The sequence below is a fragment of the Xyrauchen texanus genome, chromosome 18, assembly GCF_025860055.1.
Source record: "Xyrauchen texanus isolate HMW12.3.18 chromosome 18, RBS_HiC_50CHRs, whole genome shotgun sequence".
Classification (NCBI taxonomy): Eukaryota; Metazoa; Chordata; class Actinopteri; order Cypriniformes; family Catostomidae; genus Xyrauchen; species Xyrauchen texanus.
Window position 1 is genome coordinate 31,088,115 of NC_068293.1, and position 24,337 is coordinate 31,112,451.

The 24,337-nt window shown below is 38.4% G+C and overlaps 1 protein-coding gene across 4 annotated transcripts in view; it reads left to right on the plus strand.

Moving 5' to 3' along the window:
- Positions 1–24,337, plus strand: part of LOC127658732 (lysine-specific demethylase 6A-like) — a 98,639-nt gene that overhangs the window by 3,008 nt on the left and 71,294 nt on the right. For all 4 annotated transcript variants that reach the window (XM_052148184.1, XM_052148186.1, XM_052148185.1 and 1 more), the window contains exons 3-4: positions 19,295–19,403; positions 19,485–19,534. In XM_052148184.1, coding sequence (XP_052004144.1) covers positions 19,295–19,403; positions 19,485–19,534 — 159 coding nt within the window. The remainder of the gene's footprint in view (positions 1–19,294; positions 19,404–19,484; positions 19,535–24,337) is intronic.

Below are 24,337 nucleotides of genomic sequence, written 5' to 3' on the forward strand. Positions count from 1 at the left end.
TTCTCTTATCACATGTTAGTACATAACATTCTGTTATGAGCTGTTTAGTTCATAATTTTAATATTTAAAATTTGTTAATTTTAACGATATTGGAAATATAATTTTTTTTCAACTATATAATATATATATATATTGCAATATGAAAAAATACAGGATGACTTCACCAGATGACTTTGCGGAGAACTCATTATTCTAGAACGATTGGGTGATTTTGTAGGGAAATGCATCTTCATGGAAAATTAAAAAAAGTAACCGAAAATGACTTTTTAGTTATTTTGGGTAGTTTATTTTATTATAATAATTAATACTGTTTAATTCACCATGGTTCCTTTGTATTCATGTAATACTCTTCTATCAATTCAGGCTAAAGTCAATGATCTAACTTATAATATTAATAATGCATGTTGCTTACCCTAATATAAAGGGGCTTATTTGTGAATGAAGAAGTCTATAAGGGATCTAGGAGATTACAGGAGGCTTTATCTCTGTACTCCAACCAAGATAAACAGGGCATTACACTGAGGAAGTTTCATTATCACAATAGGGAATTAATGTGAATGACAAAATACGTAATTTAACATTTTATTAAATTTCTATAAAAAAATAAAAAAAAAATAAGAGCTTTGCTATTTAATTTGTAAACAAATAACATCTTTTAATTTAAACCATTTGAAAAATAAAATAGTGCAGCTATTCACAAAAACCATGAGTGGTTTACAAAAATACAACAAAATATATTAAACTTAAATAAATAGTTGCGTGATGGTTTTACATACTGCTTGTCAAGTGACTGGATCATGTTTTTAAAAAAACTATTTGGTAACCATGTTACTTGCGAGGTGAAATGTTATTGAATATGTGATTTCTCTCTACCGTTACCTTCCTCGTATGGTGTAACACTGGCAAAGGCATCCAAAATAGTTTTTTGCGTTGGACGGCAATCAGATCTGGCTTTGCACTCATTAAACAAAGATTTGTGGTGCCAACTTAAATGATCAAACAAATTGATCATGTTGCCTCATGTTGTGGCAACAATTGCAAGGCACTCTCGACAAAGTATCTGTTTTTGGTCAACATCATCCTGTCTGTAGCCGAAATATTTCCATATAACTGATGGTGCATTTCTTTTTGCAACCAAATTTTCTATTTCTGTCTTTTTTCCTGTTCCTCGCTCATCATTTCTTCATGCCCAAGCAGAGCCTGCATGTCATCAATGTGCAGCAACTAAAGTGTTTAAATCAGACTGATATAATGTGAAGAATGTGAAATTTTGTTGTCTGAGAGGCCACTTGCGTGATGACGTTTTATGGTATATTTATATGGTTTGTTGGATTGTTAATTGTATGTTACCTTTTCCTGCCTAGGGACTACAGATGAAATTTAGCTTGTAGCTAATTCTGGTATGGTTGAGTGCCATACACTGTCCCTGTTAAATAAATAAATAAATAATGCTATTTTTCCTTTTGATAAAAAACAAGACTGATATGTTTACTACATCGCACGTTCTGCAATGAGACTATTGCGGATGGGCACATCGCGATATCGGTGCTGAAATGATATATCGTGCAGCCCTAGTTTATAGGCATTTAAAGGAAATTTTTTGTTGGAGTTTGTGTTAGTGTAAATTTGGACACTAAAATTTTCATTTTTACTGAAAATGAAAGCGTAGAATAGGGAGAGCCTTTTCGGTTGTGGGTCCTATTTTATGGAATAGTATTTTGTTAAATCTTCTCTTAAAACTCATCTCTTTTCACTGACTTTTAATAGCATTTAATGTCCTGGTCTTAAATTGTTGTGTGCTTTTATAACTTTTAATTTAGACCTGATAACAAACGTCATATGATGGAGCCCAACAACAAGTTATCACAATGGAATGCACATCCACTATAGACCATACACATTTATGCACTCCAATGTAAAATATCGACTGTGCCTCATGTTCACGCATATCCCAGAGTTTTATGTAAGAAGGAAACCCCACTATAGCAGCTATTCTGGTCACGATAAAAATAAACACGGCAACTACTCTGGAATATCTCAAAATAAAGAAACCGAGAATAAAATAGCAAAGTCTTCTTTGGATTCCATGTTTATGTACACCAGCATTGCAGGGAAGTTACATTGTTTTGGAGAAAGCTGCTTGCTGAATGGGCCACATGTATATGGGAGTAAAGAAAAAGCTGCAAACAGAGCTTATCTAAATGCATTCACAGAGTCTTAAGCAGCTTTCTCGCTATAAACGGCTTTCTGGTGTCCATGTAAACTTAGTCAATGTTTCTTTGTCCAAATTCAGTGAATTCTCGCATAGGCCAAGTTTTGTAAACAATCACTAATTACCCAAAATGTCATAAGCTGTATCCTCATGCCTGTTTTAGCATTTTAGCAACACCAGGATAGAGATACTCTTTAAAATGCCTAGAAGTTTTGCTCCGTACTCTTCTCAATATAAGTTTTGGATCATTGGAGTAGTGTTCTGGACTGCAGAGTTTTAATAGGGAAGGACCAATATATTTATCCTTATTCTGTGACCTTCAGTTCAGTTCAACTTGTGACCTTGTTGTTGTTTCATAGTTACTCTAACAGCAGAGTGTAATGACGGGGACAAGCAAATAAGACCACTGACTGAATATGTTTTGCTAAATTAGTACCTTTTAAAATAAAGGCTTCTCCTTTACTTCCATGTTGGTTTGTCCCTTTAACATTCTACCAAGCCAGTTGACCCTTCGCTAAGTCCCTCTTGGTTACTATCACTAAGACCTGAATCAATACATTAATCTATGTTAAGATGCTAGCTTTAATTTACCTTTGAGGAAATGTAGGTATCCTTGCTGATGTTATACAGTTGAAGTCAGAAGTTTACATACACCTTAGCCAAATATATTTAAACTCAGTTTTTCACAATTCCTGATATTTAATCGTTGAAAACTTTCCCTGGCTTAGGTCAATTAGGATCACTACTTTAATTTAAGAATGTGAAATGTCAGAATAATTTTCTATCTGATTGAGGCCAGGGCTTTGTAATGGCCACTCTAATACTAGGGCACTATGAAGTCAGTTTTATTTTTTTCTCAGATTCTGTTTTTTTTCTAATTTATTTTCATCTGTTTCAGATTGTTCATTTTTAACCAATTTTTACTTGTAAAAAGCCAACTACGTGCACAAACAATTGCAATATATCAATATTTTATTTTTTTAATTCAAACTGTGGATTCATTAAGGATAGAGTAAACTCTCAGGGCAATACGTTCTCAATGTCCTCAGTTAATGTTATTTAATTCATTTTAAACATGTGCTGCTTTCTTGGGCATTTCCCATCTTTCAGTCATCTCCATTGAAGTGCACGATGGTAAGGCACTTGGTGTTGAGCTCAGTAAGAGACTCTCTTTTGTCTGTGAGCAGTGTCTTATACTTGCTGAAGCTCCTTTCACAGTCAACTGAACTGACTGGAAAATACATGTAGTATACATTGCCAACCCTAGGAAATCGTTGGCTTGTGCCTTTCCGGTAGTCTGCAAGGTCCAGGGAAGTTGAGCAAGGGCTTCATTTTGGACACAATGTTGATATACAGACCACTCCTCACTGAGCTCTGGAGATGGGCTCTTCATAGTCCACAGAGTACCATGGGCCTCAACATATCTCTCCATTGCAGGTGCCTGTCTGGGATCAAACACTGATCATCATGTAGATCTTTCTGTCAGCATGGACATTCCAGTGCTCTGAAAATTCTTCAAATGCAATGTGAAATCCATCATGAAAAAGTAGTCAAGTACATCCCTCTTCTGTTGCATGGTCATTTGGTTCAGCAGCTCATCAGTTTTGGCCCCAAAGCCATGGGTTTTGGCTGTTCCATTAACTAAGTAGGAACCAATATCATCCATGACGTGATAAGCAGAGACTGCTGTGGAAGAGTGGGTGCCCTCAAGCGCCCTCAGAGCTGTAACTAGTTTGCCACAACCCTCAGAGATGTAGGTCTGCTTCATCTGCAGGGCTTCTAGCTTGCCATCTGTATCAAGCAGTTCAAGGATGTTTCTAACTGCCTGAACAGAGGAATTCTCAGCCATAAAAATGTCCTTGTAGAGATGAAAATGGTCTGCATGGTACTAAACTGATTCAAACCTGCTATTCCATCTTGTATTTCCTGGCTCAGGAGGTACCTTGGGTTTCACTGCCACCATTGTCAAAAAGCACAGACATCTCTCTTTCTTGCAGGCATTTTGAAGAAAGCAGATTTCACCCACATCACTAAAGCTGTGACCTCGCTGAAGTATTTGTAGTGTTGCCAGGTCTCTCCCACCAAATTGATGACATAGCACAAGCAGGTTGCATGCACACGGTTTATACCCTTCAATACATCTTTGTAGGTTTTAAGACAATATGATGCATTGTCAGTTACCACTGCCAGAATGTCATTTAAATTAACCTGACTGGTGTGGAGAGACTGCAGCACTGAGAAAATTATGAAAAGTTGCTCTCCATGAAGATCACATCTGTTATAAAGTATTTTCCTTCAGTATAATTTGAATTAAATAGAATATACACTCACCTAAAGGATTATTAGGAACACCATACTAATACTGTGTTTGACCCCCTTTCGCCTTCAGAACTGCCTTAATTCTACGTGGCATTTATTCAACAAGGTGCTGAAAGCATTCTTTAGAACTGTTGGCCCATATTGATAGGATAGCATCTTGCAGTTGATGGAGATTTGTGGGATGCACATCCAGGGCACGAAGCTCCCGTTCCACCACATCCCAAAGATGCTCTATTGGGTTGAGATCTGGTGACTGTGGGGGCCATTTTAATACAGTGAACTCATTGTCATGTTCAAGAAACCAATTTGAAATGATTCGAGCTTTGTGATATGGTGCATTATCCTGCTGGAAGTAGCCATCAGAGGATGGGTACATGGTGGCCATAAAGGGATGGACATGGTCAGAAACAATGCTCAGGTAGGCCGTGGCATTTAAACGATGCCCAACTGGCACTAAGGGGCCTAAAGTGTGCCAAGAAAACATCCCCCACACCATTACACCACCACCACCAGCCTGCACAGTGGTAACAAGGCATGATGGATCCATGTTCTCATTCTGTTTACACCAAATTCTGACTCTACCATCTGAATGTCTCAACAGAAATCGAGACTCATCAGACCAGGCAACATTTTTCCAGTCTTCAACTGTCCAATTTTGGTGAGCTCTTGCAAATTGTAGCCTCTTTTTCCTATTTGTAGTGGAGATGAGTGGTACCCAGTGGGGTCTTCTGCTGTTGTAGCCCATCCACCTCAAGGTTATGCGTGTTGTGGCTTCACAAATGCTTTGCAGCATACCTCGGTTGTAACGAGTGGTTATTTGAGGCAAAGTTGCTCTTCTATCAGCTTGAATCAGTCGGCCCATTCTCCTCTGACCTCTAGCATCAACAAGGCATTTTCGCCCACAGGACTGCCGCATACTGGATGTTTTTCCCTGGATGTTCAGAAGAGGGATGTACTTGATCACTTTCATGATGGATTTCACATTGCATTTGAAGAATTTTCAAAGCACTGCAAATTAGGTGTTAATATTAGAAATGTACATGAATTACGAGCTGCAGTGAGCTAAATCAAAGTTATTGAATACCTAGCCATTGTTAAACCTACAATCGAGTTACTACAAAAAAGCCAATGCTAATTGAATAAATACTCCTCTATTACAATGTTGAGAACACTCTGATCTCTGTTGTCTGAGGTTTCATCGACAACAACGAAGATTTTCTTTCCACTGATCTCTTGCAGCACTTTTTGCATGTGTTGGTCAAAGATGTGTGGCAGGTGAATCTGTCTCAGGCTACTTTCATTTTCTGGGAGCACACCTACCTGTTTGCAATGCTTCACAAGAAAGGGACACATCTTCTTCATTTTCTCAAGTGGCATGTCTGTCTCCTCACACATTGCAACAAAATCCTCTAAAAACTCACATCTAGCATCTATTTATGATGAGGTAGCTTCGATTGTAACCTGGAAAGCTGAGCTATTGATTTCGCCTTGTTCTTGTGAAGGACTCTCGAGTTTAGATGGTCATTGCACATATTTTTACGAGTCCAGTCAATAGTGTGTTGGCAAAACTTACAGAAAAGCTGTTGGCCAGACTCATAGTAGTCATTGGGATATTGTTCCTCCCAGTACTTGGTAGTTAGTTGTGTGTCTTAATTTTGTAGTTTGTAGTTGTCTTTCCATAGGCAAGTCGTTTAGACATGTTTCTTATAGATGATGGCAATTCACGTGTGAACGTGAATATTCAAGACACTGTTACTAGGCAACATTGACTCATTTAGCCATACTTTAGCAGGATTCAAAAGTCTCTGACTGGTTTAAGTTTGTGAGTATTTTACACTATCATGAGTTATGTGAAACACATAGGTTTGGAATACCAACACAGAAAAATATGCAAATTCCACGAGATTCAGTGTTCATAAGTAAATTCCATTTTTATGTATAGATTCTGCGATTTTTGCCATGTTTTCCGCAATGTGGAAAACATAGGTCATTGTCCATTTGAAAGACTCATTTGAGACCGAGCTTTAACCTCATGGCTGATGTCTTGATGTTACTTCAATATAACCACATAATGTTCCTTACTCATGCTGCCATTTATTTTGTGAAGTGCACCAGTCCCTCCTGCAGCAAAGCACCCCCACAGCATGATGCTCCACCCCCATGCTTCATGGTTGGTGTGGTGTTATTCAGCTTGCAAGGTTAAACCTTTTTCCTTCAAACATAACAATGGACATTATGGCCAAACAGTTAAATTTTTTTGTTTCATCAGACCAGAGGACATTTCTCCAAAAAGTAAGATCTTTGTCCCCATGTGCACTTGCAAACTGTTGTCTGGCTTTGGAGGAGTGGATTCTTCCTTGCTGATCAGCCTTTCAGGTTATGTTGATATAGGACTCGTTTTACTGTGTATATAGATACTTGTCTACCCGTTTCCTCCAGCATCTTCACAAGGTCCTTTGCTGTTGTTCTGGGATTGATTTGCACTTTTTGCCCCAAACTACGTTCATCTGAGACAGAATGCATCTCCTTCCTGAGCGGTATGATGGCTGCATGGTCCCATTATGTTTATACTTGCATACTATTGTTTGTACAGATGAATGTGATGCCTTTAGGCATTTGGATGAGCTCCCAAGGATGAACCAGACTTGTGGAGGTCCAAAAAAAAAACAAATTCTGAGGTTGATTTCTTTTCATTTTCCCATGACGTCAAGCAAAGAGGCACTGAGTTTGAAGGTATCCCTTAAAATACATCCACAGGTACACCTCCAACTTAGTACACCTCCTATCAGAAGCTAATTGTCTAAAGGCTTAACATAATTTTCTGGAATTCTCCAAGCAGCTTAAAGGCACAGTTAACTTGGTGTATGCAAACGACTCACTGGAACTGTGATGTAGTCAATTAAAATTGAAATCATCTGTCTGTAAAAAAAAAATTGTAAATTACATGTGTGGTGCACAAAGTAAAAGTCTTGAACAACTTGCCAAAAATATAGTTTGCTAACATGAATTCTGTGGAGTGGTTAAATTAGTTTTAATGTCTTCAAAAAAAATCTACATTGTTCATTATAACTGCTTTTTCATTCCAAAAAGTGGAATTTATCTCATTTAAATAAAAATAACATTCAAAAGGGAGCAAAGGAGCCAATCCAATAAACTAAACTGCAATTTGTCACAGATCTCAGGACTCCAGACTGTGACTAAAATGGTCTCAAATGCAAACAAAAATAATTGATTGCAATAATAATTTAAAATCTAGTTGCCATTGTGTGCGTTCAAATGCAATTTCGTCAGATATCTTGTGAGTTATTGAATATTTCTTTAGAGCATGCACCAGTGTCTCGTGCAGCTATTAACCCATTCTGTTTCTGCCAAGCTCGCTGCACCTCATGCAACAACAAACCCAGCATGAGAGTCGTGAACAAATTATTCTTTTGAACCGGGTCTTTTTCATGAACCGCCTGAAAAGAACTGAGGGTTTGAACTCAGGAGCACAGGTTAGCACTTTGAATCAGATTCACTTTCGCAGCGAATCAGCCCTCAGTGAGCTCGCAACTGGGATTTAATTCAATTTGCACTCTTGTTGTCTCTGTGTCTGGGCCATTCCATAACAGTAAAGAAAGACTAAGGTAATATTTTAAAACTATTTAAATGTATATATATTAGAGCCCGACCGATACTGATTTTAGAGGTGGAAATTCACAGATTACCAATATGTTGGCCGATATAGTTAATTTTTGAGCTGTAATGAAAACAGACCTTTTCAGTGTGGATCGTATGACTATGCAGGTTATTCAGAATGATGCTTTCTTAAAGAAATATTTTTATCAAAGAATATTTGACGTAATTATTATACAATGTCAACCAATTCTTTTAAATGAACACTAAGAAAATAAAGAATAAATAAAAATACAATAAATAGCTAAATAAGCATCAGTAATGTATGTTCAGTTTCAGTCAGTTGCTGACCATTTGAATAAAGAATACATTCACACAAAATAAATGGCTAAATAAACATCAGTAGTACTGTTTAGTATCAGTCAAATGCTGACAATTTAAATAAAGAATAAATTAAAATTATAGCTAAATAAAAATCAGTACTGTATGGTTAGTTTGTCAAATGCTGACTATTTTAATACTGCCAGTCAATTAGGGCCATGTTGTAAAACAAGAAGCGTTTACATAGGGCTGCAACTAACGATTATTTTGATAATGGGTTAATCTAACAATTATTAGAATGATTATTGGACTATTCGTTGATTACTACAATGATTAATTATTAGCTGTTAACAAATTATTCAGCTTGTGCCCCGGCTTAAAAGGTTATATTACACGTGCTTACTAAAAATAGAGGAAAACAAATTATTTTAAAAATACCTCTAAATGACATTCACTGAATTAAAGGAGGGAAAATACTTTTTATTAAGTTTAATTCAGTAAAGAAATTCACTGTAAAAAAATCCTTTTGTTATCAAGTGTTTTTGTCTTGTTTTCCATTTTAAAATGGTCTAAATATCCTTAAAACAAGATACATTTGATTGAAGCAACGTATAAGATATTTATACTTGGTTTAAGGGTATGTATCTTAAATATATAGTAAGTGTATTTTGTATACATGTGTCATGTTTCACTTGGTTATACAACTTGATATTCACTTAAGCCTGGTGAATATCAAGTAAAAGACAGCAACACAAGGCTGTTTTAATGTTGTAGGCTGATTCTTAAGTGAGAAGCTTCTCACTGTGGGGCAAGCAAGATGGGAATAATGGCTGCTTTTGAAAGTGTGTGGGATTCAACCCACTTTTTAGTTACTTTGGCATGTTTTAAAGTTTAAACCTCTGTGGCAGCGAAGCGCTGTTATCATTGGGATGGCGGCACACTGTGCACTTGTGTCATCAACTAAAAAGGTTGCTGACTATTCGTGTTAATTGTTTTACCAGACATTGTGCCCGGCAATGTTAGATTTTTTCAGACATGAGGTCAATTTTTATTTGTCAGCAAACGGAAACTAGCGGTCGACCGATATTTAGAGTTGTTTCTTGAGGGTGCTGAAAATCGCCTGCTTGCATGTGAAGGAACAAGGTAGACACATGCATTTGGCGTTTAACATTTCTTCTAAATAATTTTGAAGGGATTTTAGAAAAATTTTAAGAAGACTATTTTAAAGTCTGTTGTAAGAGCCACATTGCTGCCAGGTGATGGCACTATGACCATCACCCAAAATATTCAAATCCATGTGATTAGCCCCAAAGACTAAACATACATGTCAATTTTTATCTAAATCACACATTGCACACAGAGATATGAGACCATTCCTGTTTCCTATTTTTTGCCATTAATTTATTACGCCTCGTCATGGCAACACCGTTTGATGTATCAAAAATCTTTTCACAATTTAGCATTTTCAAGGTTTTGGCATAATGTTGTCTAAATGTGGTGACTATAATTATGAAAGTTGTCTGGCTTGATGAGAACTATATATGTACAAAGTTTGGTGACTGTGGGTAAAAATGGGGGTGCTACAGACATGCCTATTTTCAAGGGACAGAGCCCCCCCCCGACTGAGTGTGCAAAATTTCATGAAATTAAGCATGCCAAGTGCCTCAAAAACACCCAAATATAGGAAGAAAAGAATAATAACAATTAATACATTGCCATGGCAACAGTATTTAAAATATAAAATATTCCTTTAGAATAATGTCAAGACACTGCTGATGTAAAATTGTAAAGAATTAAGCAATTCATTTAAACTTGAGAGGTTTTTCAAAGTCTGTTAAAAGTGCCACACTTCCAGTTGGTGACACTACAACCATGAGCTACAGTAGCCACATCAATGTGATCAGCCCGCAAGGCCAAACATACGGCTCAATTTTTATGTAAATCACACAATGCACGAAGATATGAGACTCTACCTTTTTTTTAAACATTTTGACGTTAATTTATCGCATAAATGTGATAAATTAACACACCTTTCCACACACCATGGCCACACCTTTCAATATATTAAAAAAATCAGTTCGCAATTTAGCATCTTCAATGTCTTGGCATGATGTCGCCCACATTTGGTATCTGTAACATTAATCCCCTAGGTGGAGTATTTCAAATTCCAGAGCATGCATTTTTCAAACAATCCCAAAATTGCCGACTTTCTGTTGGGCACAGCTTATGACTGTCAGTTAGGGGTGTGCGATATTGACAAAAAATGATATCTCGATATTTTTGGGGATTTTGCCGATAAGGATAATCAGACGATATTTTGCATTATTCAAAAATGTGTTTGTAAAACGGAGCTAGTAAAAAAAAGACATTTACATTGTCAATAGTATATTGATATATTACTAATTGAAACATTGTTGGAAAGGGTATTTATTTCAAACTGAAGCATTCAAGTAGAAACAACACAAATCACTGCTCTGCTGTAAAGTGAACTGTGCAGAATACCACATCATAATAAAGGTATCTAATGCAAACTTTTGTCAAAAATACAAAAAACTAGCCCATAGTATCCTTTTAATTAAATTACTGACTTCAAGTTCTGTCCAATATTGCACGAAAAGTAAACCGGTGTAACAGCTGTAAAATTAGAAACCCTTCAGATTTGTCAAATATTGCACTAAAGAAAAAAATATACATGTAAACAAATGATTCTACTGTGAACAAAGTCTACGATTTAAAGACTAAAAGGTAAAATAGACTATAATGTAAAAGTCACTAAAACAGAGGAAACGGGCTTTTAGCAGCTTGAACATTTTTTGCCATTAACTGGGCTTCTTTGGATCTACATGCGTTTGAAGTTGTGTGATAAAAACACCAGCCTGTCCACAGCATCTGGCTTGAGAGTTGCACGGTGACATGTAACAATATTTCCTCCTGTGCTGAAAGCCCTCTCAGAAGGGCTGCTTGAGGCAGGGATGCATAGGTACTTATTTGCTAGTTTCCCAAGTCTGGGGAAATTTATTTCTTGTGTTTTCCACCAGTCAAGTGGGTTTACGTCACAGTCCACCTCTGGTATCATTAAGTAGCTCTGGATCTCCTTTTCTATAGCAATGTGCAGAGACTCGCCTCTGAATTTCTGTGGTTTCTTGAAATAACTGCCAAAATACTTTTTTGTCTTTTTTGCTGGCTCAGTGGCATCACCTGCTTCAGGTTTCGCTGTTGTAGCCTGAGCAGAAGCAGTTGATGGGCCTGGGTTAGGGCTGTCTTCCTCGGTCACCATAGCTATGAGTTCTGCAGTCACTGCTGTCCCAATGGTTTTGATCCTGCCATCGTTGTTATAGCGGTTTTTGAACCGTGGGTCAAGTGTGGATGCCAAACTCAACAGCTCTTCCACAGAGTCTTCAGAGTACTTGGTGTTCAGGTATTCCAAAATGGTTTGTTTGATTTTTTTTGGTAAGCTCTGTGTCTTCAGACTTCACCGCCAGAACTTCAGTGTTGAACAAGGACAACACAGGTTTTAAGTAAGAAACTGTTACAAGTTGCTCACCTGACAGAGCGTCAGTAAACTCTAGCAGAGGACCAAGTGCTTTGCTTACTGCCTCCAGCACCTCAACATCTTGCCATGTTGGCACAAGGTGCCTGTGCTTTTTGTCTGCAGTTAAAACATGACGAAGGGCCTTTTTTGCTCAAGAAAACTCTCAATCATGCGCTGTCTTGAGCCCCATCTTGTTGGTGACTCTGTGATCAGTTTGTGTTAAGGAAGCTTCAGCTGCTCTTGTGCATCAGCAAGAGCTTTTTCTTTTCCAGCTGCTGGAAAAAGCAGCAACTCATTTTCTTGCAAACTCCAATCGCTCTGTCTATTCTAGGGTCCCGCATGCTCCTCTCTGGAAAACATTTAAAATAAAACATCCATTGAACATTCAAAGTGTGAAGGTATGAATGACACTTATATTATTTTATATTACTAATATATATATATACTATATATATATATATATATATTCCTGTCATTTTATTTGGCTATATTACAGTTCTAAAACAACTTTGCTTATTTTATTTGTATTTTTAATCATTCCAAAAATAAAATTGCTTACCAATGGCAATATGAAGCCTGTGGCGAAACAAGGAAGCCGCTGCCAGTTGTTAATCCGCAGTGCACTGACAACGTTAGCCCCGCTGTCTGTTGTCATGCAAACCATGCGATCTTCGGGCAACGACCATGATGCCAGCGCATCTTTTAGACCTTGAGCAATTATGTCGCCTGTGTGGTCATCTGGAAAGTACGATGTCTGCAGACAGTAGCTGTGGAGTTGCCAAGTTTCATCAATGAAATGTGCTGTCAGGGAGAGGTATGGCTCCGACGCTCTGCTTGTCCACAAATCGGTTGTTGTGGCAAAATGTAAAACCTTCTGCACTTCATGCGCCAGAGTTTGGCGACATGATTCATACAATTTAAGGTGCGTACACACTGCCAGCGACATCGCGCGCGACAGCGACTCAATACCATTCATTTTCAATGCGAGCACAGCGACTTCCGGCGACAGCTCGTGTCGCGACCGTTGGCGCTAGATGTGGGCGTGTCCAGCGACGCGACAAAGTTGAGAAAAGTTCAACTTTGGAGTGACTAACGGAAGCGACAGCCAATAGGAGAGACGGCGGGAGAGCTACTTATATTTACTTCCGGTGTGCTTTCGCCTCGGAGACTTCTCCGGAAAATGCACAGATGCTCATCAACTTTACTTCTCTGATCCAATGTAATGTATTTAATGCGGTTTACCGCTATACCGCGGGAATATCTTGCTTTTCAACCGCGGTTAGAAAAAATCCATACCGCCCCAGCCCTAATCACACCACTGAAGTCCGCTTACAGCCAGTTGGCATTGAACCTGATAATAGTACTTGTGGCTCTTCTTAAGGCAGGTCTGGCCTTTAAGTGTGATCAGGTGTTTAACTTGTGCAACATTTTCAACATCACAACTCTTTACCTCAGCTAACCCAAATGGCGGTGTTTCCTTTGGGTTGAAGACTTTAGCATCAGGGCTGGCTCCAAGGTGAGGTGCATCGGGGTGGATGATGATCCCACACTGTATCACAGAGACATCACACAAATCTGAATATTGCCTCAGTATTTCAGGTTCCAGATCCAACCCTCTTTTCATAGCGCTTGTCTGGGGAGTTCCTCTCAGAATCCGGGCTGCCAAGGCTTTGGCGGAAGACTCCCAGCGAACATGGCATATTTCATGGAATCTGCTGGCTGTAAGTCGGGGTTTGCGTACCTGGGTCCACAGCTGGCATTCTGATTGCTGTCGGGTTTCTGCTTCAATAGCAGCACAAATCTCGTGTGATACCTTTATGCTCTCCAAGTGGCAATGTTGCTTGTAGTTGGGCTCAAAATCTAGTGGAAACTTAAAGTTGTAACCGTCAACAGGCAACTGAGTAAATTCCGGGGCACCTGGATGCTTAATAATGTCTCTGCTTATTTCAGGAGGGCACTGATAAGAAAGCACAGATCCAAATGGTACAGGGCCAAATTTAGAGTCCACCAAAGTAAGGTTCTCAAGCCCGTGCAGCAATTTGCATATCCCCGGTTGTGGACGTATGTCTTTTAGTTTCTCCCCGCTGGCCATGACGTGACGATCTGGAAGAGGACCTGACAAAGTGAGATATGTCAAGTTTAATTTAGATTTAATTCTGTCACATGGCCTTTCAAACTATAACACAGTCACACTAATCACCTCCCTGTACATGTTTGTAATGCAAAATGTCCAAAATAACTCCTTTAATAGTGTTATGTTAAGCTGCCCCAAACTTTAATACTAAAATTGTATCATAAATTGTCAAACATAATTTCACAGAAGGCCTGTATATGTTAGAAATGCATTACAATGTTTGAATAGCTGGGGGCTCATTCACTCACCAGCATATGCTCTGTACATTGTGCATTTCACACCAGTCCTGACCCTATTTTTTGTCCTTGCCACTGGTTTACACACCACCATATCATTTGTAGCCTCTGGTGCAATTCCCTGTAATATAGTAATGAATCATAAACGATTAATTTACAAACAAGTCGATACAAACTGTTAGTCCAACATCACTAAGTATAACTAATATTAATATCTGACCTGTGTCCTTGGCCGGTGCTAGGTCTGCAGTGAGCTGGTGCACGACAGAGGCAATGGCACTGTCTTGAAGCCCATAGTACTGTAGTGAGCAGTTTGAAACAGAAGTGCCACCATGTGATTGCACAGGGCTTTCCCAGCTGAGCAAGAACATGACATGCGCTTCAGGTCCACAGGAACCTTTGCAGAATCAAGTGTAACCTGTTAACAGGGACATAAGTATTATTGCTGAACATTATATTATTTATTTTTTATTTTATCACACATAATCTGTCAGTCTTTTGTCCTCAAACAACCAAATACTGTTTTAAAAATATTTACAAAGACTTTAGCTAGCTACACAAAGTAATTTACATCAGACTGAGAAACACATGTAACTACAGTGGGATATTACCAAGTCTGCAACCGCAGCAAAACTAACAAAAAGAAAACTTAACCCCTAATCATAATGTTAGATAACTATTCGTCTGAGAAACCTGAAGGTAATGAGCCTCCTCGTTTTTCTTCATTGACCTGTGACATCGTCCTCTCACTGACACCTCACCCTCAACTGCAATCGAGACTGTTCCAGTACAGTATTTTGGGGAAACATTTCATTAACGTTACTGACTTTTATCTTACAAACCAGACTCAATAGCTAACAGCAGTAATATAGGAAAAGTGGTTGCAAAAATAATTTACAGTCTGTACTATATGAACCTAATCAAGGTTAGAGCCTAAAGACGTTATATTTGCAAAACAGAAACGTCACGTAATGTTAACTAGCTACTGCGATCCTAGCATATTCATAACGGCTAGAAAAGACAAAAACACGTACCTCCATAATCAAACAGGTACTGTTCAATAAAGAATTTGTAGCCTTTATCAAGTTTTGAACGTGTTGTCAGTGAAAACTTGTCTGCAAGTCGTTGTATATCATCAAACCGTATTTGTGGCAGATGTAGTAGCGACTGTGTAAACTCCATGCTCCGGAATTAGAGATACCCTGCTTCGAGTCAGAACGGAAGTTGTGTGACGTCATGTGAAAAGGGCCTATTCGTGAACAATTGATGCAGCGTTTTGATTGGTTTCTGAACATGAGTGACATACTCGATAATATGATTGTGCATATCGTTTAAACAACAGTCACGATATTATCGCAAACGATATATATCGCACACCCCTACTGTCAGTATGAAAGATGTCTGGTGTGATGATCTATATATGTACAAAGTTTGGTGACTTTAATTTAAAAGGGATGAGCCCCCTCTTCACGCCCATGTATGAACTTTTTGCACTTTCAGTGCTGGGACCCTAAATATGCAATAAAACAATTACAAGAAGTCAATTTCAGAATTCATACATATTAAACATGTCAGGGTAACTTCACTGGACAACATGGATACTTAACGCTTGAGTAATGTTTGAATCATAAAATCATGACAAGCAATATTAGCTAATACAAATCTACCAGAAAACATTATCCAAACATGATAGTAGGTGAAGAACTTTGGCAAACGGATAATAGATAAATATTAGAGATGCACCGATCGACTGGCCAGAGACCGGAATCAGCTGATTTTCCGCATGCTCTGCCCGGACCGGTGACCGGCCGGTCAGCCTCACGTCTTTCTGATTCCAAGCCGGTCCGATTTGTTGCCAGCGGTGCAGGCAATAACGTCACAGCTGCATGTAAACATGTCATTGGTGTGGAAGAGCTTCACTTTGAAGAATACATAAAGTTCGCAATTTGTAATGATTGTAAACCGCGGGGGAACCACCACAATAACGTTCGGAACAACAAACCTAATTTAGAGCAGCCTCCCTGAGCAGCGACATTACCGTGTCCGATATTAAAATCAGTGCGACACACATTGCAAAAGGTATCTCTCTTATTTTTGTATTATTTTTCCGCCGGAGCACCACCTGAGTCTTCTCCTCCAATCTACCAGTGACGCTTGATTCAACTTCCCGCGTCTACTGCCTGCGCAGATATCAACAGAGCAGCTGGGTTTTGGTTGCCAGGTTGAGGTCACAAATTATTAGAAATTGTATGTGTTGATTGTGTGAGTAGGATGCATTTCATACAAGATCTGGCAACTGGACAACCTTGGAAAAATATATTGATGTGATTATTCATATAATGTGGTTTGGGCCATACATATTACGGGAGTTTCCCGGGAGAAATAAAAAAACGGGAGGGGCGGGAAATGGGTGTGAAATACGGGAGACTCCCGGGAAAACCGGCGTGTTAACAGGTATGGTTACAAGCTGATCCCGAAGCAGCAATCAGTTTTACAACTGATTTTTGGACATCTAATGTAAGCTTAATGTCAATGTTGAGCGTATTGGACACTTCAGTTTTGTTCATAAGCTTGTAATCTTTGGAATTGTTTTGTTAGATGAATAATAAAGAGAAAAAGGTCCATTTATAAAAATAGTGGAAAACGACATCTGTTTTGTTATATAAATCAACTCATTTGCAGTTAATTATTATTTCTACCTCTTTCTAGTCACAGAGCACTTTATTTTCAGAGTTGTTTAAAGGTCCCCTGACATGCTTCTTTTTGTAGGCTTTGATATAGGCCTTAGTGGTCCCTAGTACTGTATCTGAAATCTCTTTTACAAAATTCAGCCTTGGTACAGAATTATAGCCACTACAAGCCAACCCATAATGAGCTTTCCTTCAGACGTGCCGTTTCGGTGTCTGTAGTTTTAAATGATAATGAGGAGGAGAAATGCGGAGCAAGGTGTAGTGTGGGTGTGGTCTTGACCAGCTTGCGGCAACGGTACCATGCATGTTTACATTGGATATATTGCAATGGCATTTAGACACGCAGTCGTTCAAGCGTTTCAGTTTGAATCAGAATCAGAATGAGCTTCATTAGCCATAGCATGGGGATAAAAACTGTTTTTTTGTGCCTAACGTTAGATGTTCTAGTACGCAGAGATCTGAAAGGTCTGTAATTTTGTAAACATATCACCAACAGGAGAACGGATATCCAAATAACAAAGAAGTGTACAACACTTGCGTTACAGTGTGTGTATTCACACGTATACCTGATGCTATCTACCTTTAAATTAGCGACAGTAACTCGGCTGTTAGCTGCATAGCTAATGTTACAGCCACATTCTACGTGTAACAAGCTAGGTAACCATAAATAGTAAAGCAACACAATTATATATAATTAGTTGACTGACTTGTCCGAGGTTTGTAGGTGAGCCGAAGAGAGTTGGTACTGATCCAGACTTCAGTTTCAGACGTTCAGCATGCCCAGCTCTGAACTGACCCATGTTGTGAAAACAGTCGTCTGTGAAATGTTTGGCGCAGACATACAAAAATTTGGTGTGTTGTGTTGGTGCATTCCCAGAATAAATGAAATTTATCCATTGATCCTTCTGGGGATTGGATGAAGGAAGTAAAAAAAGACTTCTGTGATCATTTGTGCGTTCAACTTTTGTGCTTCGATCGGTCACACGCCATGATATCTCTCGAGGATAAACTAAAATCGTGCGCGTTCGTACTTCCTAGCTCGAATTCTCTGGCCGGGCAAAGCAGAGAAGGGGGAGGTAACCTTTCCCCCATATGACGTCATACAGGGGAGATTCAAGATCAGCCCGTCTGAGATCTCATTTTCTCACAGGCAGAGAAAGATAGCCAAAACTCGGTTTACACCGACTGAAATTTCTAGACACGAGGGGACAAAATACAGGCTAGGGGAACTAATATTAATGTTAAAAAACCTCAGAAAGTGAAAATTTAATGTCAGGGGACCTTTAAGTGAGAGAAGATCCTGTAAACTTAGTGCAGTTTGGGGGAAATTGTAATGCTTACAGAGATATAAAGAGACCGTTAGCAAAGTGGGATTTCAGAAAATGATCCACACACTGTACAAGAGGTACCAGCGATAAGTAGAACTTTTTAGAAAGAGGATTTGGAAATACCAGTTGGTCATTTAAAAATAAAAAAAAACGCAACAACAGCAGCAGTTTTGGTGGTTTGAGTGAACCAACCACACTTTTATATCCAGTTTCCTTTTCAAAAGAGTTTATAGAAAGTACATGTTACATCCTGATTAAATGTCCCTGTATGTTTGGACAATCTTATTTTTGTGAAAATTTGTGTTATTTATTGTTCCATTTTTTTTTTTTTTTTGTTTAGGTGTAATATTGAGACAATAAGTTTGCAGTAATGCAAAGATGTTATTTAATTTTGTAAAAATATTTTAATTTGAAAACTGTGCATTTATAGTTGTTGTTGCTAGTTTGTATGTTTGAGTTGAGAAATACACATTTCAGCATTATCAGTAATCTATTTGTGCATTTTCCTTGATAACCAAGCAAGTTGACTCATGTTACCATTTGTTTATTATATCGCAATATTAGCCTCAATAATCGCAATATGACATTTTCCCCAAATCGTGCACCCCTAATTGTTCTTCCAAAAACTGCTTGATGCGTAAAATCAGCTCACACTGAATTGGTTATTGTCTTACACATTAGACATATAGCACAATGCTGTATCAATTGAACTCTAATGGTTCAGTCTGCATGATTTGCCAATAATCTCATATTATGTGGACCATCATGGAAAAGAACAGTTTAATTCCAGCAAGATCACAATGTATAGGATTTTAGACAAACCATGAATGTGGTTTGTAGTAGCTCTCTGATTTTTCAGGTGCATATCCTGACGTTGAATGTTTCATATTCACTCTTCTCTTTACAGGCTGTTCATTGCTATGACGTCTACATCTTAAATGCTAAAGGAAAAGTGGAGCCAGAGGCGTTTTGCCAATTAGGTCACTTCAACCTTTTACTGGAAGATTACCCTAAAGGTGAGTTCTGAGGATAAGCAATATTCTGCCTCATAAGAAATCTGGTCATCAGTCTTAATTTCTTTATTGTTGTCTCCTCAGCATTATCTGCATACCAGAGATACTACAGTTTACATTCAGACTACTGGAAGGTGAGGGATTCTTCATTCATTTAAACTTGCTGACCCCTTTTACAGCTAGTATTAACAGTATAGTCTGTCAAAATTGATATGATCACTAGTAGACATTGGCCTCTGTTTACACCTAACTAGTAGTGAGGTGTAAACAGAGGCCAATGTGTCTGTAAAAATGAATTATCTGAACACTCAAACCATTTTGGACATGTGTGTCCCACATTGCAATTGTTGCATAAATTTGAATGCACTACCTACTCATGTAACTCATAATCATTGTGCCACACAATGGGTTTTAAACTTTGACCACTAATTAAGACTTTAAAGTAAAATAACCATTTGGAATTGGAAGAGCCAAAACATGTGTGCACAAGACTAAACTGAGAATCTTTAGTATTCCTGCCATCAGCATTCAGTGTTACATTGATGTAAAATGTATAGTCTCACAATCAACAACCCTTAAAGGGAGAGTTCACCCAAAATTAAAATTCTTTCATTCTTTCTCTTACCCCATGTTGTTCAAACCCCTTATGACTTCCATGGGACACAAAGGTGCTGTTTGGCAGAATGCTAGGGACGGATGGCCTCAGTCACCATTCACTGTCATTGTATGGAGAAAAAAAAGATGCAATGAAAGTGAATGGTACTGAGGCTGTCAGTCTCTAAGATTCTACCTTACATCTCCTTTTGTTTTTCACAAAAGTTAATCACACAAGTTTGCAACATCATGAGTTTAAGTAAGTGGAATCTTGTGGTGAATATACTTGAAATCAAAAGATGAATTTGGGGTGCGTGTTAACCGCCTGTAAAATGACATGTTTTTTCAAGCTCCTTGTGATCAGATCATTTAAAACAGATGTTAACAAATGTCTATGATTCCATTATACACGAAAGCAGTGCAGTTTGAAATCCTTGGCTAGGTGTAGCTGTCCATATTAAAAGCTGTTTGGGTGTGGAGCAAAGATGCTGGAGGAGTGTTAGTGATGGACTGACAGTTTTGGGATCGTTACACTGTTTTCTCCCTTAAAAGTGACATTCCTGGCTGTGAAATCTCCATGGCAGACCAAACTTTTGGTGTGATTGAGTCCTTTTGACTTCAGCTATGGCTGTCGTGTGTAGAATAGTGGTGGGGGGGAAAACATGTTTAAGAATTACAATATTTTTTCTCACAATATTGTATTGATATTTCCTTGCCAAAATCAATATTGTTGCTTAAATTTTTACACATGACTTTTATAGTCATGGGGGAAAAATGTACTCAAACAAATCAATCTAGTTCTTAAAAGACGGTCCATTAAATGTCACTGTTAATATATGCTTGATCGCTGAGACAGTGCGGAACCCACAGCACAGAAAAGTTGGCAATAGTATGGATGCGTCAAAGACTCAAATATGCTTTCCTCTTTCAGGGGAGTCACTCAGAACGCCTTGGATTCAAACTCGTGACTCCAGGGGTGGTAGTGGCGTTGCATCTTTAATGCAGTTATATTTAATGTGTTATAGCTTTATTAAAGTTAAAATAATAAGGAACCAGGTCATGTAAATAACTACAAACTCCGAAACTGGCATTTCACTGTGCGGTCAGTGCCTCTTCTTTGAGTTGAGTGAAGTGTCCTGATTTAAGGGGGGAGAGATTGAAACCTAAAAAATTAGGAAAACAGAGTAAGGTCATAAAATCGTATTTGTGCATGGAACTACTTTATTACACTACGGATTAGAACCTGCCAATGCTGGTTCAAAAGATGGAGACAGAGCATGTGAGATCACCTGTTGCCACTCCCAAGCAGATATGCTGTCAGCATTCTGAAGGTCAGCTTTCTCAGTGGAAAAATAGCATCCAAGCGGGGGTATTTCTCCCTATTTCATGGTAGCCGCGTAAGAGTCGATCAATATAGAAACAGCGATGTCTTCCACAATTTTAAACAGTGATAATCCAATGTGGTAACTCCTAAGCGCCTCGAGTTCTGTAATCAAACTTTGTGTTTCTCAGCTGCAATGAGCCTTAATCCTGAAATTGTTCACTTAAAGCAGTTTAAAACAATGTCCTAGCTTAAGTAATGTAGTGGTAAAACGAGCGATCACAGAGCGCTGCTCTATGTAAATAATGACTAATGGATTCACTTTGTCACCAACTGGCTCATATTACACACACAAATGATCGTTTGCCTCCACCTGCTGGCTAACATATGTAATAAAAAAAAATATAAAAAACAGTAACTCCTAACAACAGATATGTACCGCTCTTACGCCTTAGTTTAGAATGGCACGAACACAAGCGGAGTTATATGCACAGTGAAGCTAATCCTGTCAGACCATCATTGCTCATCGAATGTCTCGTCCAATCAGATTTGAGGACTGGAACTAACTGTTTTATATTATATAAATATAATATATTTCTGTAATGCACATGACATTGCGATCCAGTTAACCAAATAGTTTTAAACCTTGATGCTTTTATTTTGGCGACATCTGTGTGAAGAGTACAGATAATACAAGCCATTGGTTGTATTATCTGTATGTGTATATTAACATGTAGCTGCCAAACATTTGGAATTATGCAAAAGTCAGATTAAACTGGAGCGCTTAAAACAGGGGGTGCTCACACTTGAGGAATGAGATCTACTTTTTCATAATGATGTTGTTATAGCAAGATTTACCATGCTAAATATATTGTAAATGTAAGCAGTGTTGTCACTATACCAAATTTTCAGTAGTTGGCAGTGAAAGTTGATGACTTTTGATACCAATTTCGATACTACAACAAATGAAATGAAATGTGACATGAGTACTACTGGTCTTCACTGTATGATTATAATAGATTAATACGTTTACAGCTATTAAAGTTATTCAGTCAAGGGCAGTGAGTAGTTGTATCATCTCCTCGTTTCCTATATTTGTTGATTATTATAACAACATCCTAGACAGCGCCAGGTCTGTTATGAAACATTCATAGCCTATTTCAAGTCCAACATTTTGATACGAACCAGCTTTTTTTCTCCACTGTTTACATTCACTTGACCAACTGACTGTGTTTACATTAATACATCACCAAGACTGGCATTTTGGTGGAATTTTAAAGTGTATTTGACCGTTCAGGCGTGTATTCCGCATAATCACACGCTTTGAGCACACGCATAAAGCGCAAACACATGCAGCCTGTCTGTCAAACAGCGCATGCCTGGAGAAGCGAGGAAATAAAAAGTAAATCTTTAAGAATTGGTATTTTATAATTTATCTCTATTCCCTTTTACTTTTGGCCTGTTATGATAATCTTCCGATTGATGTAATAAGCATAACTTAATGATGTGCGCATAAGCAAAGCAAATGGAACCGAACTTGGAGCCCATGTGTTACTCTGAGGACGAGAAGTTGTGAAGCACAAAACCTCTCTGAAAACACTGTAGTAATACACTAACGAAACAAACAGGACAGAACAGCGAGCGGATTAATAAGCGCATGCTGTCATATCACGTTCTTTTTTAAATTTCGATTAACTGTGCAGCCCTACTTCCCTCATCTAGTGTAAAAGTGTCATCTCGCACATATCAGGTGCTAAACACCAGCATATGGTCAATAGAAGTTTCTTTTCAGCACAGTTGAACTAATGTTTTATGTCCTTTGTGAGTTATTGTTTAGTTTGGATGGCCAAATGGAAAATTTGCCAATGGGAACATTGCAGACTGCAGCGGTAGAAGTCAAAGATTTTCTACTTTCTGGAAAGCAGTTTTTTCCCTCTGTTTTGGAGTCAGAATTTATTTATTGCTCTCAGAGGAATTCTAAATTCGTGCCTGCGCTGTAGGGGTTAAAGGCCATGTCTTAGCAGTCAGACAGCTGAGTATGATTTGCGCAGGTGGGAGGAGCTAGGCTTGTGTAGTACTGTCAGCCTGTCAGAATGATGGACCATGCGCTCGCTCTAAACAGTCAGTGCTCCTCCAGAGTTCTCTTTCTGTGCCTGTCCTGACTTCTGCTGTCCGTGGTCTTTCGAGACGGTTGTCGTTTTGAGGCTGCAAATAAGTACCAGGTGCTGTCAAGCCCCAGATCATTGTTGCCTTCCTGATTGCATGTCAAGCAGCACTATAGCTATTTTGCATTCGTGTATAATGCAAAACTTGTCTTCCACTTTCACAATTCAGTGTGCATTCTGTATTCCTTATGTTAGCTCTTTCAGTTGAAGCTGCTAGTGTGGTTGGCATGTAGGTCAGTTGTAGGATTTGCAAAGCTATATTGGCAAATATTGAAAATCAGATCATTAAAAAAAAAAACCTGATAATGCAAGAACCACATTTATGAGTTTCTTTCTAATACTCATTCGGTATCATGTTATCCGAGAACCGTGAGTAACCTAAAGATTTGAAATTTTGAAGGAATATTCTGGGTTCAAACTAGATTAAGCTTAATCAACAGCGTTTGTGACAATATGATTGCCACTAACCTTTTTCGACTCGTCCCACCTTTTCTTTAAAAAAAGCTAAATCTGGGTTACAGTGAGACACTTAATATAGGGAGTTAATGGGGCCAATCCATAAACTGTAAAATATTCCCTGTTTTGAAAATATAGCCACAAGACTATGGCTGTCATGATTACGAAATTTGGCTGACGATTCATTTTCAAACAAATAATAACCCAGGTTTGGGTTAGTTTCAAGTAAGCTATATGGCGAGTTACGGACTGTTAATATGTGCGTCTGTGCTGTTTTTAAATGGTTTTTTCTATGTAAACACGGACTGGATGATCGTAGCGCCACAACTGAGAACCGTGGAGTTTTTTTAGATACTTCATTAAGTTTAAAATAACTTCAGTATTTAAATGTCACCCGTGTT